Below are 17,731 nucleotides of genomic sequence, written 5' to 3'. Positions count from 1 at the left end.
GCTAGCTGGCTAGCTAGCTACGAACTGTTTGTCCAGAAATGGTTTCCGTTTGGAAATGGGACAATCGATGTAGTATCCAAAATGCTCCTCGGGCATCTGACAAACACGGTCTCTGATTAACTAGCTACACATCTATTCATGTAGCTAGTCATCTAACGGAATTATCACTTCACTAATACTGCTCCCCTTGCTGTTTTGACAGTTGCCTTTAACGTTAGCTCCACTTCCACTCTCACGATTAGTTAGCTTTCTTTCTCTAGTTAGCCTGCTAACACTCAACTACAGCTTCACAATGCCCGCCCAGCGTTCACCGTGATTTGCCAACACAAAGACGTTATGTCACTACGCTGGTTTTAGAGCACGTTGGGTACGCTTGGTTTGGACCCCAGTGAGTTCCGTATGGGGGAATTTTATGATTTTAACCATAGGATGCATCGATGACGTTGCCTTAAGAAAAACACCTCCCATTCAGGGAAGTGTGGAATCTATAACCGATCCCAAAACTTAACGTCATTCTAAATGGTGCAAAGCTGATCTTTTTCTGAAATAGGCCAAATTGACGACAGGGACCTAATTGTTATTGATCCCGCTTTATGTCAGTCATTATTGATTGCTATGTTGGACAGATGCTTCTTCTGTCTCATGGATGCATGTATTTGATAGTCACTTTTCACGTACGCAATGTCAAATCATGCATGCAATTTAGTGTGTGACATCTAAAAAGTATAAACTAGATATTTTAATCTGAACGCAGTATCTGTAAAAATCCCCTGCTTTTATAATAGTAAACGTTCAACCCTTTTTGTATCATCAACTAAAGTCTACCACCTTGTGGTTATATGGTGTATGTGTGTAGTCACTGATATAATGCGAACTCAACTGCAAAGGCAACTATTATATAATTAGTTTCATGAATATACGTAGGTATGTGATAGCATGCAGGCTTCTCTGACCATATGGGCCTCACATTTTTCTATTGGGATCTCAGCATTGATTGACATGGAGGCAAAACCTTGGCACAGGACTGATGCTGCTAGTGCCAACAAGCTAATTTCAACAGTTAAAAATTATACAGGCCCAAAGCCCTGAGTTACTCAAGTTCAGATTTGGCAAGAGCTTTCCTCATGAGGGTTTTTTCTAACTTGCATTTTTTTCACAAAATAAATAAGTAAATAAAATGAACAGTTCTACTTATATGTACTATTTTTTTAGGGAGATAAAACATAGTCATAGTAAGTCAGAGTTTAACTACAAGGGTCATAATGGGGTGCAGACCTATGAATACAACCATAACAGGGTATTGGGGTGCTGTTTGGCCTTTAACAATTTGCGTTGTGTTGGAAAGTAACACTAATGAGTCCTTTTCCAATGAAGATGCACAGGTGTAATATAATTACTCACTTTTGTCTGGTTTGTATTGTGGTCAATGGATTATGTCTTCAATTGGGATTGTTAAATGACACGTAAAGACATGTATCACTGTTCCCAGGGGTCTCCTAATATTCATTTTTGGCTGGTAGAAGGGAAGGTGGTGGAGATAGTTGTAATGGACTAGATCTGCACCTGAGAGGAAGATGACCCAGAACAACCAGCTGGCCTGAGTATTTTCTACATTTTCTTGTCAGGTGTACCCTACTCCGCAGCACTGTGGAGATAGGTCTTACAATGTGAGATAGGTGTATCTCTACTCCATCCCAACTACATACTGTAATTACCATCTTTACACATTGTGAACTACCGGCTGACTGCCAGGTATCTGGGTCTGGCTAGCACGATTTACAGCTCTAATTTTGCTTACATTCCTTTTTTTAAATGGCTATTCGACCTTGTTTGTGAAATTGTGAAGGAAAAAAAAAGTCAATTACCTCAATTGTTCACTTGGGGGCAGTGCAGGTCTAGTTATCCTGCAGGTAAACCGTAGCTTTCAGGAGAAGATTTTGCCATTATCATTTACTGTACATTACTAATACTTGTAATGAAAATAATACTTTGTCTCTTCCTTCCTTCTGCATCCCTTATGTAAAATAATTGAAATCTTAAAAGAAACACATAAACAAATTACATATGAACTAAATGTGAGTTTTCCCACTTCTCCTATGAGGACCAGTTTTTCCATTATTGTTTTTATTCCTATACTTTCCTGTGTAAATAAATGAAGGCTTAGCATTGTGCTTTGAGTACGTTATGTAGAGTTCTGGGTCTCTAGACTGGCATTGGGTGTCTGGTATTAACAGGAAAGAAAAATAAAGTCATGATTGGGACTGTATGTCTAGGGAAGCACATTAATATATAATTTGTGTATACATTATTAGGTTAAAAATCAAACTAGACACTACTAAAGCCAGACTGGCACAACAGGTTTTAAGCTTCAGTCAGCTTTCTTTAGTGATGGTTCGAGTATTTAATCTTTGCCATTAGAGTTAACATAAGAGAAGTTGAGTAGTAAGACATGAGCTTAGCGGGCTAATGGACCCACGGTTTGTATATGTTACCTACGACACTCGCTCGAATGATACCAACGTCTACATAGTACAAATAGGTTTGTCTCATAAACCATGGAAAGTTTGAGACACCGAAGTTTATGTAAATAACACTTGCCTGCTGGCTTCTGCTCTCTGCTGTTGTTGTTGCTGCTGAAGAAAATGATTAGGGATCTACATACAACACCGAAAAGAGATGCAACAAAAATATTTTTTAATTTAACTTTTTTTTTAAAGTAAGTGCTGTAGTATAACTAGCAGGAGACAAGTTATAATTGAGGTAAGTTTGGAGACATTACCTTATTTTATCATTAAATTAATAAATATTTTTGTTGTATCTCTTTTCGGTGTAGTAATTTGTAGACGGCCCTAAGCACTCGTCTAACTGCAGGTAGCAGCAGCAGAAACAGAGAGCTGAAGAGAGCAGGCAAGTGTTCATAAACTTCTGGTGTACTTACAAACTTTCCAATCCATCATTTTATGAGTACATAACCTATTTGTACTACTTGTAGACGTTTGGTATCATTTCGGGCATTATTAGTGGGGTAACTTACAAGATAAAAACGTGGGTCCATTAGCCCCTGCGCTAAGCTATTCAGCTGATAACGCTACTCTAGCTAACTCTCCCAATGTTCGACCCAGGTGAAAAAAGCTTCTGGGGGGGTGTTTGGCTCGAGGTCATGGTGCAAAGGACCCTAGGGTGAGTTACTCCGAACCATCACTTTAACAGAAGAAATGTGTCTGTTTTTCCAGACAATTCTGTTAATCATGGAGAAATGACACACTCTTGACAGTTGGAGAGGTTTTAGGGACAGGCCCTCAGCATATTGGTAGATCTCACTAACAAGATCCTCCGAGCAAAGAGAACAGCATGTCACATCTCATCGTCTATTTCCATGGAGTCCCTTTACAGTTGAGTATTAACTATGGTGTTGAGAAAAATCTTCTCAATTACTTCTAACTTATATTTTACAAGGTATGTAGGAATAAGTAAAACATATTTAAAGCGTACATTTATTAAAAACTATAGAATGACATTTCTTAAGAAAATTGCAGTGGGAATGCTGGCAATGCACTGCTGGATAGACCGCTAGGAGCTTAACGGCATTGCTTGAAACAATGTAAACTTAACTGCCTGAGAGTTTTACTGTTTTATGAATTAAAGATTTACAGCATTTAATGGATGGATGCTTATCCTGCAAACAGTCCTTTTGCCTGCAGTGCTTAATAGACTGATTTGAACAGGCACTGTTTGTGTAGATTACACTGTTTGTGGAGGTGTGCTAAAATCCAGTAGATTATCAAGGCTCCATGGAATTGAGCCTCTGCTTTCTAGGAAATCTGAGTACCCAAAAAGACACTGATGAGTATGAATCTAGCAGTGGCAGAGTCAGTTCTGAGTAACATGAAGCACATGCAATCATTCCGTTTGCAATGAATTATTCCATTTATTCATTTAAGGACCCTGTTGAGACTCTTGACCGATTACATAAGATTTCATGACCAAATTACCCCAAATATGCATGACTAGGAAGCATTGTTTATTCAACTAAATGTGACTTTGGAATGAATAACGATAAGCAGCTGACCGGCTACTTTATTTTTGGTACTCATTAAGACAGTTGGTGAATGTTTCTTTCCAAGAAGCGTATCTCAGGACTCAGGTGAAGGGAAAACATGTCCTGTTAAACGAAACTTCTCCTTTGCACAGGCAATCTGACTGTAAATGTATGTCCCCAATGCTCAGTATTTATCTAATTTAATAAAGTCATAGTGTTTAATAAGAAAACTATAAATTACAATGCTGTTAAGCGTCACTGCCTGACTGTGCTAGATCATCCTTCATATGGAGAAGCATGCTAATATTAGAGCACAGATCAGCAGACAGGACATCTGCATCCTGCCAAGCTCTCTGCCAGAGATGCTGAGAGGTGACACATCTGTTGGAAGCTGTCAGCAGCTCTTTCACATCATTAAAGAGGCTGGGTGGGGCAAGGCAAGCCGCTTGGGGAGTGCTATGGAGGGATTCAACTAGAAGAGGCCTGAAGTCACCCAGGTCAAAAAGTTAGCCAGAACTCCCTTGATAGTCATAACGCATAAGTTTACTCAGAGCTGCACATGGGTATTTTCCAGAAAGATGCTAGTGTTTTGTCTCTGCTGTTCATGGGAATGTCTGTTAGAAGCCAGAATTTATACAACCCCTGTGCCTTGGCCTTTCTCACTGATTTCACTCTGGCTTATAATTTTCTTCTTAAGCGATCTTCAGTTGTTATTGTATATACATTTTTCTTATAAATTTTTCATTGAAATTTGTTAGAAGCGTAGAAGGGTTAGATTCATTTCTGCAGAGGAATATATCTCAAGACAGATAATGACATGCAGGCTTTTGTGTAAGTAGGCTTTCTTAAAAACTGGAAAACCAATTCAGACACTGACTCAAGATAAAGGATATAGTCTACCTTGCACATGTTTGTGAATGGCCATTACACTGTGCAGAGGGAATACATACTAATGAATTCAATGGTACTTCAATAAAAATAGTCAACCATATAGAAAGACAAACTAATTTCTGCCCTCAACAATTGTTGCTGAGATTGGTTGTGAGAGGAGAGCCAGAACGTGTTAATAGAAGTTGTGTTGACTGAATGTCATCAAGATTTCTAAAATTGCATTATATACCTATTTCTATTTCATACTAGTTCACTGACAAAACTGTATGGCAGAATCATTGCTTTTTTAAATAATTTTAATAATCTGCAACTGTGTGCATTAAGGTCAAATCAAAGAAAAAACACAGTAAATCAGTCAAAGAGATATGAGTGATTCTGTCCAACAGTGAGTTAACAAGCTTCTTCCTGTCTTGTGGCTGATTCCCCAGTTGTAAATGGGTCAAAGCAATTTAGGAATAAACAATATTCACAGTGAAAAATGTTGAATGAAACATACTCTAATGTGCACACACACTAATGTAATACCTATCTTACCTGGACAGGAAATTGTACAACCTTTAGCCTACTATTAGCACACACATAATTTACTCGATGTCACCGCTGTTATGTTCTAATATTTGTCCAATTACAATAACTATGTGCATGTTATTCCAGTCAAATACGTTCAATTGTTTATGTGGGATGAAACTGTTGAGTCACGAAATGGCCCACTTTTCCCATACATGTGATTTGAGCTTTCCCCATGACCCAAATGGTAAAACACTTGGTCTAAATAATACCCTACAAACTAATATCTGGGTCACATACGTATACCATCTCTGTAAGTTTTATTTGTATAATGGTCCATGTCATACTAAAGATTTGCATTGAGATCACAACTACCACTCAGTTGGAGGTGTGACCAAAGAAAATGTTAAATAAGCCTCATGTCTAAATGTGAAGTTAAAAGTCTCACTAAAGCTACTCTTAATTAGGTCTTCACTACATCACAGTGGTGGTCTCTCTGATCAATCAATCAATTTTATTTTTCACATGAAATTATGAGGTACAATTCCAATGAAAGGTTACCCCATCAGCTTTTTAAACTTGTGCATGAGTCATCATAAAGCAGAATGAAGCAGTCATGCTATAGCAGATTCATCAGGAGACTGGTGAGTTGATTTCCCTACCCTGATGAGTGAATTGTACTCATGACATGGCTGCAGAGATAATGATGGCCGATGAGGCTAATGAGAATTTGTCCCCAGGATGTTTACCAGGTGCGGGAAGTAATGTGTGTGTGGGAAGCAGGGGGATTTCACTGCTGGATCTATCCTTTGAGAGCAGTGGGAGTTAATTAATATATGTCAGTGAGGTTTAAAAGATCAAGACAGAAAATCAAATCCCTTAAGAAAAGGCAGTAAAGTTGTATTATTCAACCCTGCTGCTTAATGTAGTTTTGTGTTTTTAAACGACCAGATCTACACCTTTAATACTTTACAGATTAACTGCATCGTAAGCACAGTATATAATCTGTGATGCTGTTCATCATGGGTGTCCCTCCATTTGCAGGCTGGTGAAAAGCAACTCAATTAAGATGTTGTCATTACCAATATTAACTCACTTTGATTTAGTTATCAGTAGTCAAACACTAAGTGAGCCTAAGGTGAAATCATTCAAGTTGCCAGTCTAATGAGGTTTATGACTGGCACTGACCTGTGGATGATTGAGACCTGATATCACAGGAAAATAGGTCAATGAAGGCTGAGAAAAAGGTGGACAGGGGTAGGTTTTTATATTCAGTGGAACAGTATGTGTGTATCTCATGCCTATTTATATTATGCTGATACTCACTGTTAAGAGAGAATGCATATGTTCATGTTGGCAGCGGACTGTAAGAGGCAGTCAGCTGTTGCTCAGAAATACAGTAGACAAGAAGCACTAGTGATGCTTACCTGTCCATATTTTGTTATTTTGTCCAGGTTTTCCCTTTTATCCCGTATTGTTAATATAATTTCAATATGAAGATGCCATGTGTGCAAACAAAGAAAAAGGATACCCAGATAGAAAAAGATGACTTGAATACACCTCTTCACTTATCTATATAGAATAGACACATAGAGACCATTAGACCATATTTGTGCATGTCATACACACTAATGTAAACATTAGTGTGCCATGTCACTATAAATACAATTAAATTCAATATTATACTCTACATGCACAGCACGTGCTGTGGCACATGTGTAGACATAGAAGTTTGAATTTAGGTATAGATACTTATGGTTGCTAGGTAGCGACAAGTGGCATTATTCCAGCTCAAGTTTGCTTGTTCTGTGCATCAATAGATTATCTGTGGCCTATTTCGAGGGAAATATAGGTCTATAGGCTATCCATTTATGAGTCTTACATTGACAGCACAATAACCTCCTAAACTGACAATGAACATCATTTTAGGCCTCTCCTGAAATATATTTTATGACACAATGGACGCTTAAAAAACAGGGGTTTTGTTAGCTGTGACTTGTGAATCCTATAATTTGCCTATAATTTAGGCAAATTAAAGTGGTAGGTTGAAACTTGAGGCAATATTGCCATCCTTCCACTTATTTTTGTTGTGAAAGAAGTAACATATGAGTAAAATATTCTGAGTTTAGCCTGTCATTTGGGCAATGCTTTACAATTAGATAAATTAAAATACTTCAGTACTTCTGTTTCCTCAATATTTTTGATGGCCCTGCACCCAAATAGGAAGAAAAAAATCAATAAGGCTATAGCATGTTGTATCATAATTTACTAAAATGCTATAGACCTATACCTGCTGTATTTGTTAACATATTTATTTATGAATATAAGACCTTGAGATCATTCTTTTTTTTCAATGCAAAGTTTTATTAGCCAACCCTGCTGCTTCATTAGTTTTGTGTTTTTAAATGACCAGATCTACACCTTTAATACTTTACAGATTTACTACATCGTAAGAACAGTATATAATCTGTGATGCTGTTCATCATGGGTGTCCCTCCATTTGCAGGCTGGTGAAAAGCAACTCAATTAAGATGTTGTCATTACCAATATTAACTCACTTTGATTTAGTTATCAGTAGTCAAACACTAAGTGAGCCTAAGGTGAAATTATTCAAGTTGCCAGTCTAATGAGGCTTATGACTGGCACTGACCTGTGGATGATTGAGACCTGATATCACAGGAATATACATCAATGAAGGCTGAGAAAAAGGTGGGCAGGGGTAGGTTTTTATTTTCCGTGTAACAGTTTGTGTGTATCTCATGCCTATTTGTATTATGCTGATAATCACTGCAAAGAGAGAATGCATAAGTTATTGTTGTTATTTTGTCCAGGTTTTCCCTTTTATCCCGTGTCGTTAATCTAATTTCAATATGAAGATGCCATGTGTGCAAACAAGGAAAAAGAATACCCAGATAGAAATACTTGACATGAATACACCTCTTCACTTATCTATAGAATAGACACATAGAGAACATACCATAGTTGTGCCTGTCATACACACTAATGTTTACACTAGTTGCCATGTCCCTATAAATACAATTAAATTGAATGTTTTACTGTGCATGTACAGCACGTGCTGTGGCACACGTGTAGAGCTAGGTAGTGACAAGTGGCATTATTCCAGGTCAGGTTTGTTTGTTCTGTGCATCAATAGATTATCTGTGGCCTATTTCGAGGTAAATATAGTCTTATAGGCTATCCATTTATGAGTCTTACATACACAGCAGGATAACCTCCTAAACTGACAATGAACGTCATATTAGGCCTCTCCTGAAATATATTTTATGACACAATGGACGCTTAAAAAAACAGGGGGGTTTGTAGCTGTGACTTGTGAATCCTATAATTTAGGCAACTTGAGGCAATATTGCCATCCTTCCACTTATATTTGTTGTAAAAGAAGTGACATATGAGTAAAATATTCAGAGTTTAGCCTGTCTGGACATTTGGGGACAGCTTTACAATAAGATAAATTAAAATACCTCAGTACTTCTGTTTCCTCAATATTTTTGACGGCCCTGCACCCAAATAGGAAAAAAAATCAATAAGGCTGTAGCATGTTGTATCATAATTTACTAAAATGCTATAGGCCTATAGGCTACCTGCTATATTTGCTAAAATATGTATTTATGAATATAAGACCTTGGGATCATTCATTTTTTTCAAGCAGCGCAAAAACGTTTTATGGGGTGACGTCATCATATGATTCAATTCAATTCAATTTTATTTATAGTATCAAATCATAACAAAAGTTATCTCGAGACACTTTACAGATAGAGTAGGTCTAGACCACACTCTATAATTTCCAAAACCCCAACAATTACAGTAATTCCATCAAGAGCAAGCATTAGCAGTGGCTATCGCGACAGTGGCAAGGAAAAACTCCCTTTTAGGAAGAAACCTCAGCAGACCCAGACTCTTGGTAGGCGGTGTCTGACGGGCCGGTTGGGGGTGTGATGAACAGTGGCGATAATAGTCACATTAAAGGTCACAGTGACTTTGAAGGTTATCGTGGAAGTTCATGTCATAGCAGGGCACATCGTGTCATACTGAGTAGTGCAGTCCCCTATACCGGATCCAGACTACTCTGTGCATAGGAACATCACAGCAGGGCGTTGTGGGATGTAGCGTGGCGCCGCAGAGCATGGGTGGATGCGGCGGATGCAGCAGGACGCGGCCGGGAATTGCAGAGAATCATAAAGAAGAAACATAAGGACTCCGGGGAGTAAACTCCCCAGAGCTAGTAACAAGCAATTCTGGGACAGGATGCATACAAAAGTAACAAGTAGAGATGAGAGAGCAGCTCAGTGTGTCATAGGAATGAAACAGCCTCCCCTGCAGTCTAGAATTGTAATAGCATAACTAAGAGAGGCAGGTTTAAAGAGAGGTGCCTGGTCGGGCTAGAACTCTATGATGTGTGACGTAATCTACCTGCGCCGCGGAGTAGGGAGCGTGATGGCGGTGTCTCAACCAATGCAAGACAAAGAGAGCGATGATTGCTCTTTGCTGCCTTTAGTTCATGATATTATAAAATGGTAAGAGTTCCGGCAGATTCGTGTGGGTTTCATGTTTACTCTCGGGTTTGTGGAAAAAGCTGTATTGTCGTAAACCGTCGTTTTGGTGGAGTTGCAAAGATTGTTGATGTATTAGCTAAAGCTAACGTTAGCTATTACTGCTAGACTAGCTAACTAGAAATTGTAAATGTCCAAAATAACAATTTAGCAATGACATTTCCCCTTATGTACCTTACTTTCTTAAAGCATGGACAAGGACAGCCAGGATGTTCACCAAGAACTGGCCAAGCTGAAGACAAAGATCCAGGAGGCTCGGGAGCAGATATCTAACATGCCCGGGGTAGACAGCAGTCCGCTGGAGCAGCAGCAGCAGCTGGCTACGCTGCGGGAGCAGGTCCGCACCAAGAACCAGCTGCTGCAGAAATACAAAAGTCTGTGCATGTTTGACGTGCCAAAAGCATCATGAAACGGAAGTCTGGATTACTGACTGGAGGAATCTCACACACTCGAGGTGCATTAGGGACGTCACGTTTGTTTTCATCCTCACCCACGGACCAGAGGTGGGATTCAAGAATCCTGGATGGGATGCACGTTTAAATTGCCAAGGACTTATGTTTCCTCAGTTGCATCACAGTGATGTTTTTGAACCTCACATAATGTCCGTATTTTGTCCTTGTTTGCGTTGCGAACTTGGTTATGTAGACCTACTATTTGTATTGAATGGAGGTTTTCAATGTATCATGTTCTCATCTTGTGATATATTTCAATATTCCTATTTTGTAATAAAATGAATTGATTATGAAATACCGGCTTAAAGCCTTTTTTAATCAGCCTACTAGTCATAGACATTAATTTGAGCATGTAGCTTCATCATTAATTATGCGTCTTTTTGACGCAATAAAGCTACTTTTTTACTTTGTTTACTATGTGTTTGTTGCTTTTTGACTTGAGGGAAATTTGTGCCCAATGATTTAATAGTGGAATATACTATGTAGGCTATCCACACTTAACAGCTGATGGCACAGGGCTAAAATACAGTGAGATGTGAGTGAAACTGCTTAAAAGCGTGTGTGGGGACTGGAGTGTGTGTAGGTCCCTAATAGACCCTCAGCTCAGTGTGTTGAAGTTTTAGTTTATCTGTGTATGAAGTGGCAGGGTAAGCTATCAGGCAACATATGATGTGTTAATAAGTGGAGACTATTTTCCATTAGAGGGGAACTGCTGCATGAAATGTTTACTGCAGTGTTTCCTGTAACTTCATTGTGTTTTGCATGATAAGAAAGAGAAGACAAGACTATGAAAGTAACAAGTTGTTTATCCAAAAGTTTACCAAGACATAATAAATACACATTCAGACAAACATTCAAGTTCCACCAAGTTTGAAAAACAAGATAGCCTAAATGTAAACATTGCCGTTCTCGGCAAGCTAATGTAGAGGCAGATTTTACAGCATTTTCGGAGCAACTACTGCATCATTCACTACACTGGTGATAGGCCTATGAGCTGAGCCACTTTCCCCATGTGTCTCATCGTAGTTTAAATCATTGAGTCTCTGGCGCTGAAGTCTAGAGTATTTGGGCATATGTTGCCCTGCAGAACGGCTCAGCTTCAGCTCTGGAAAGTCTCACAAAAAGTCTCTTTCACAAAGACAAAGAAAATGTCAGCATATGATGCAGCCTTTTTCTTTGGTCTGCCTGCCTCCAATAGCTTTCTCCTTTATGTACATCAAATCACTGTGCACGCTGGGTCTCTGTGCAAACGGCGCCACACTCCCGTATGCATTTCCATCTTTGCACTTCTTGTTTCTGAAGGACTTTCTGTGAAGAATCTCGCAGTACTGCACGGAAACTTTGCAGTGCCGATCGGGGCTCATTTCGTTGGGCAGCTTGGCCATGGTAAAGAGAGTCTGAAACATTTGGTCCACGTTAGTGTTCTTCTTTGCTGAGACTTCAAAGTAAGCGCAGTGCTCGTCTCCACCAACCAGCTGCTCGATCTCGTCCTCCTGCACCTCACGGTAAAAGTCTCTGTCACATTTGTTGCCGCAGATGACCAGCGGGACCTCCACGTTCTCCTTGGTTTTGTTTCGCAGGCAGGACTTGGTCTCATAAATCTGACGTTTCAGGCGCTGCACCTCCTGGAAGGAGTCTCTGTTGTCCAGGCTGAACACCAAGATGAACACATCACCTGGAAAACACATGAGAAGACAGGTTCAATGCCAAATAATAATACAATTTGAATAGAAGTCAATCAACTCTGCAAACAGCAGCATGCTATGGGCTTTGGGCTTTAAAGCTCTACTCACCGGTAAGAATTGAAAGCCTCCTCATTGCAGGGAAAGGATGATTTCCAGATGTGTCCAAAATGTCCAGCTGGTAAACGTCTCCCCTGATGCTGTAGAATTTCCTATGAAAGTCCTCAATAGTGGGTGTGTACTGATCTTCAACTCTCTCGTTCAGAAACCTAGAGATGATGGCTGTCTTCCCAACTTTAGTGGAGCCCAGAATCACCATCCTGTGGCAATTCTTGGCCGGTATGTAAAACTCATTCTCAGGTGGTGACATTTTCTTAATCATGCAGCAGTTGCACCCGAAGGTCGATGCGAAAGCAAGAAATGGGTTTAAAGTCCTTTTAGTAACGTGAGGGATTTAACCTCGCTATCTCTCTGAAGCCGGAGGACAGCAGGCTTTATGGGTAAAGTATGCCGCGCCTCCCAAATGCGTCATGCGTCACCCTGCAGCTTGGGGAGCTGGAGCAAGACCCGCTATTAGTGCGTCAGCCCTGTAAGTAAGTAAGTAATTAATTTGATATAGCACCTTTCACAGACAGTCACAAAGTGCTTCACACAAAAGACATTTGATTAAAATATAATAGGATCCAAAACAGAAAATAAACAAGCAAAAACAAATTCAATTCCAATGAAGATTCAAAGAGTAAAATCCCCAAATTACAGACATTAAACAAAAGCAATTTGGAATAGGTATGTTTTCAGTTGCTTTCTAAAAGCGTCAACCGAGACTGCAGAACTTTAGGTAATAGGAAGGGCGTTCCACAGAGTCGGAGCTACCACTTCAAAGGAACGGTCACCTTTAGTTTTTTACGAGTGCGTGGGACCACCAGTAATCCTGGTTAGAAGACCTGAGGGACCTGGTGCAGGTCAGAGATATAAACAGGCGCCTGTCCATGCAATGCATTATAAGTCTGAACTTTATTGGAAGCCAGTGTAACATGGATAAGACAGGAGTGATGTGAGACATTCTGATGGACCTGGTCAAGAGCCTAGCAGCAGAATTCTGCACTAGTTGTAGACAGTCCTGGAACGACTTCCTAAGACAAGTGAAAACGGAGTTGCAGTAATCAAGCCGGGATGATATAAAACCATTAATGATCATCTCAAGTTCACATTGCGAAACCACGGTTCTAAGTTTAGCAATGGTTCTCAGTTGAAAGAAACGTGCAGGTTAGTGATTTGATATGTTGGTCAAGAAACAGAAATATTTTGATCAAATATAACACCAAGGTTTAAGGTTGTGTCCACCCATTATCAACAGAACAGGGAAAACATAGCTTGTTTTCATATATAATGCTTAACTGTTAAAACATGTCACCATATTTGTGAGTAATTATCACAAATTAACATCCTTTAAGTGGCGATAATGTCATTTGACGTTTTTATTTATCTTAAAAGATGAACTGCATCGTAAGCACAGTATGTAATCTGTGATGTGTGATGTTCATCATGGGTGTGAGGTTTGAAAGATCAAGACAGAAAATCAAATCCCTTAAGAAAAGGCAGTAAAGTTTTATTATTCAACCCTGCTGCTTCATGTAGTTTTGTGTTTTTAAACGACCAGATCTACACCTTTAATACTTTACAGATTAACTGCATCGTAAGCACAGTATATAATCTGTGATGCTGTTCATCATGGGTGTCCCTCCATTTGCAGGCTGGTGAAAAGCAACTCAATTAAGATGTTGTCATTACCAATATTAACTCACTTTGATTTAGTTATCAGTAGTCAAACACTAAGTGAGCCTAATGTGAAATCATTCAAGTTGCCAGTCTAATGAGGCTTATGACTGGCACTGACCTGTGGATGATTGAGACCTGATATCACAGGAATATAGGTCAATGAAGGCTGAGAAAAAGGTGGACAGGGGTAGGTTTTTATTTGCCGTGTATCAGTAGTGTCTATTTATATTATGCTGATACTCACTGTAAAGAGAGAATGCATGTGTTCATGTTGCCAGCTGACTGTAAGAGGCAGTTGCTGTTGCTCAGAAATACAGTAGACAAGAAGCACTAGTGATGCTTACCTGTCCATATTGTGTTATTTTGTCCAGGTTTTCCCTTTTATCCCGTGTCGTTACTATAATTTCAATATGAAGATGCCATGTGTGCAAACAAGGAAAAATACCCAGATAGAAATACATGACATGAATACACCTCTTCACTTATCTATATAGAATAGACACATAGAGACCATTAGACCATATTTGTGCCTGTCATACACACTAATGTTTACACTAGTTGCCATGTCACTATAAATACAATTAAAATGAATGTTTTACTCTACATGTACAGCACGTGCTGTGGCACACGTGTTGAGCTAGGTAGCGACAAGTGGCATTATTCTAGGTCAGGTTTGCTTGTTCTGTGCATCAATAGATTGTCTGTGGCCTATTTCGAGGGAAATATAGGTCTATAGGCTATCCATTTATGAGTCTTATATAAACATTAGGATAACCTCCTAAACTGACAATGAACGTCATATTAGACCTCTCCTGAAATATATTTTATGACACAATGGACGCTTAAAAAACAGGGGGGGTTGTTAGCTATGACTTGTGAATCCTATAATAAAGGCAAATGGAAGTGGTAGGTTGAAACTTGAGGCAATATTGCCATCCTTCCACTTATTTTTGTTGTAAAAGAAGTGACATATGAGTAAAATATTCCGAGTTTAGTCTGTCTAGACATTTGGGCACAGCTTTACAATAAGATAAATTAAAATACCTCAGTACTTCTGTTTCCTCAATATTTTTGACGGCCCTGAACCCAAATAGGAAGAAAAAAAATCAATAAGGCTGTAGCATGTATCATAATTTACTAAAATGCTATGGGCCTATCTGCTATATTTGCTAAAATATTTATTTATGAATATAAGACCTTGGGATCATTCACTTTTTCAATGCAATTTTAAAACAGTTGACATTCTGTCATGTTGATCACTAACTACCGTACAATAATGTCATTTGGAAGTGTTTGTTAGAGCACCTTACTGAGAAAATGAAGCATATGTGAAGCAGTGCAATTCAAACTTTTTATGGGGCGACGTCATATGATGTGTGAAATGATCTATCTGTGCCGTGAAGCAGGGAGTGTGATGGCGGTGTCTCAACCAAGGGGGTAAGCGAGCCTCCACAAAGCGTACCTCCTATGGAGCCATTTTGATGCTAACAAGCCATCACCCGCCGTTAGCATTCCATTGACTGCCATTCATTTTGGTGCCACTTTGGCAGCGAATAACTTTACATCTGAAGCATTTAAAGACTCTATTTGTCCATTATTTAGTTCTAAAGAAACACAACAATGTATAAAAGGCTCCATTACCTTGTATCTCACGTTATGGCTCCATAGCAGACGTTTTTTGTAAAAATAGGCTAACGATTGTGTCATAACCACACAACTTACTGTCGCATAGTAGAGGAATTACCGTACAGTCAGGAGAAGCTTGCAGGCAGTTTCGACTTACATTAGCTGTTTAAGTTTAATTACTAATGTTAACTAGCATTTTAGTTAGCAATAATTAGCCTGTGCCCATGTTATCTCCTTACATATACCTACGCTCTCCATCTCTGCAAGATTGGGAATGATTGAGATTTATCTTGGCACAGCTACCAGAAGACTTCCAACTTTCAGACAGGTTGCTCACGTAACTTTATGCGTCGGCAAGCTCAGTTTGAGGCTGCACAGTAATGCTCAGCCATAACCGGAAAAGTGCTTCTTATAGACTTCACTGGTCTCAATGGCGGTCTGCGGCGTAGCTCTGTCCATTTCCTTAACTGTCTATGGTCTCAACCAAAGCAAGAGAAAGAGAGCGATGATTGCTCTTTGCTGCCTTTAGTTCATGATAGTATAAAATGGTAAGATTTCCGACAGATTCATGTGGGTTTCATGTTTACTCTCAGCTTTGTGGAAACCGCTTTACTTGTCGTAAACCGTCGTTTTGGTGGAGTTGCAAAGATTATTGACCTATTAGCTAAAGCTAACGTTAGCTATTACCGCTAGACTAGCTAATTAGAAAAGGTAAATGTCCAAAATAACAACATAGGAATGACATTTCCCCTTATTTACCTTAGGCTACTCTCTTAAAGCATGAACAAGGACAGCCAGGATGTCCACCAAGAACTGGCCAAGCTGAAGACAAAGATCCAGGAGGCTCGGGAGTGGATATCTAACATGCCCGGGGTAGACAGCAGTTCGCTGGAGCAGCAGCAGCAGCTCCATCAAGAATACGGAATGGACGTTTAAATTGACAAGGGCTGTGTCTCATTCTGCATACTTCCGTCAGTACACTGCTAATGTGCACTGACTACTTACTGCTGTAGTGCCCACTTCCGATGGTTATTATTGTCCCAAAATGAATTATGTTAAAACACATACTGAAAATGACGAGCGGGATGAACGTGACGAACGCAACACATGTGAACGCGATTTTCCAGCCCGTTTTCCTGTATGCAAATGAGGAGCGGCCGGCTCGGCTCGCCGCCTTTTCAGAAACATGTTTGGGTGAACTATTTTCGTAAATATACAAGATCGTATTCGTCGGTTTGAAATTCTTGAGCAGCCAGACCCACGTGACGCGTTTGTCCAATCAGCTGCCAGTCAAGGGCTCCCTTCCGCTTTGTAGTCAAGATGATGCCCGTTTAGTGCGAGTAGGGTCCATTGTTCCACGCTGAACTTTTTCACAGTTTTTAGGGGGTCATCTGGGACTTTTTGCGTTATCTACACTATACTTAAAACTAAGTGTTTGAAGTGTGCAAGTAGGCGGTTTGAGACACAGCCAAGGACTTATGTTTCCTCAGTTGCATCGCAATGATATTTTTGAACCTCACATAATGTCCGGATTTTGTCTGTTGCTATGTAGACCTACTATTTGTATTGAATGGAGCTTTTCAATGTATCATGTTCTCATCTTGTGATATATTTCAATATTCCTATTTTGTAATAAAATTAATTGATTATGAGATAAAAGCCTTAAAGCCTTTTTTAATCAGCCTACTAGTCATAGATATTAATTTGAGCATGTAGCTTCATCATTAATTATGCGTCTTTTTGACGCAATAAAGCTACTTTTTTACTTTGTTTACTATGTGTTTGTTGCTTTCGACTTGAGGGGAATTTGGGCTCAATGATTTAATAGTGGAATATACTATGTAGGCTATCCACACTTAACAGCTGATGGCACAGGGCTAAAATACAGTGAGATGTGAGTGAAACTGCTTAAAAGCGTGTGTGGGGACTGGAGTGTGTGTGGGTCCCTAATAGACCCTCAGCTCAGTGTGTTGAAGTTTTAGTTTATCTGTGTATGAAGTGGCAGGGTAAGCTATCAGGCAACATATGATGTGTTAATAAGTGGAGACTATTTTCCATTAGAGTGGAACTGCTGCATGAAATGTTTACTGCAGTGTTTCATGTAACTTCATTGTGCTTTGCTTGAAAAGAAAGAGAAGAGGAAGATAGACTATGAAAGTAACAAGTTGTTTTTAATTTTCTCTT

General features: G+C 39.4%; 3 protein-coding genes across 3 annotated transcripts in view; 1 reads left to right on the top strand and 2 right to left on the bottom strand.

Annotated features, from left to right (window-relative positions):
• LOC120574464 (ubiquitin carboxyl-terminal hydrolase 22-like) overlaps window positions 1–383 on the bottom strand; it is a 30,091-nt gene extending 29,708 nt beyond the window's left edge. The window contains exon 1 of the mRNA XM_039824743.1: window positions 1–383. This exon is cut by the window's left edge and continues 181 nt beyond it. The gene's annotated coding sequence lies outside the window, so the exon portion shown is untranslated.
• A 9,431-nt stretch (window positions 384–9,814) lies between these two features.
• Window positions 9,815–10,755, top strand: med9 (mediator complex subunit 9). The gene is made up of 2 exons (XM_039823816.1): window positions 9,815–9,972; window positions 10,198–10,755. The coding sequence occupies exons 1-2, from the start codon at window positions 9,848–9,850 to the stop codon at window positions 10,415–10,417; spliced, it is 345 nt and encodes a 114-aa protein (XP_039679750.1). The 5' UTR covers window positions 9,815–9,847; the 3' UTR covers window positions 10,418–10,755.
• Window positions 10,756–11,325: 570 nt separating this feature from the next.
• Window positions 11,326–12,617, bottom strand: LOC120574871 (dexamethasone-induced Ras-related protein 1-like). The gene is made up of 2 exons (XM_039825358.1): window positions 12,254–12,617; window positions 11,326–12,135 (listed from the first exon to the last, which is right to left on the bottom strand). Exons 1-2 carry the CDS (start codon window positions 12,522–12,524, stop codon window positions 11,612–11,614), a joined length of 795 nt encoding a protein of 264 aa, XP_039681292.1. The 5' UTR covers window positions 12,525–12,617; the 3' UTR covers window positions 11,326–11,611.
• Between the last annotated feature and the right edge of the window lie 5,114 nt (window positions 12,618–17,731).

The sequence above is a fragment of the Perca fluviatilis genome, chromosome 15 (genome assembly GCF_010015445.1).
Source record: "Perca fluviatilis chromosome 15, GENO_Pfluv_1.0, whole genome shotgun sequence".
Taxonomy (NCBI): Eukaryota; Metazoa; Chordata; class Actinopteri; order Perciformes; family Percidae; genus Perca; species Perca fluviatilis.
The sequence above is the reverse complement of the archived record's forward strand: the minus strand, read 5'-3'. Positions and strand labels throughout refer to the sequence as shown.

Coding starts and splice junctions, on each gene's coding strand:
- med9 (XM_039823816.1), top strand. CDS start 9,848: ATGATGTGTGACGTAATCTACCTGCGCCGCGGAGTAGGGAGCGTGATG. Junction 9,973..10,197: donor GTTCATGATATTATAAAATG/GTAAGAGTTCCG, acceptor ACTTTCTTAAAG/CATGGACAAGGACAGCCAGG.
- LOC120574871 (XM_039825358.1), bottom strand. CDS start 12,524: ATGATTAAGAAAATGTCACCACCTGAGAATGAGTTTTACATACCGGCC. Junction 12,136..12,253: donor GAGGCTTTCAATTCTTACCG/GTGAGTAGAGCT, acceptor TGTGTTTTCCAG/GTGATGTGTTCATCTTGGTG.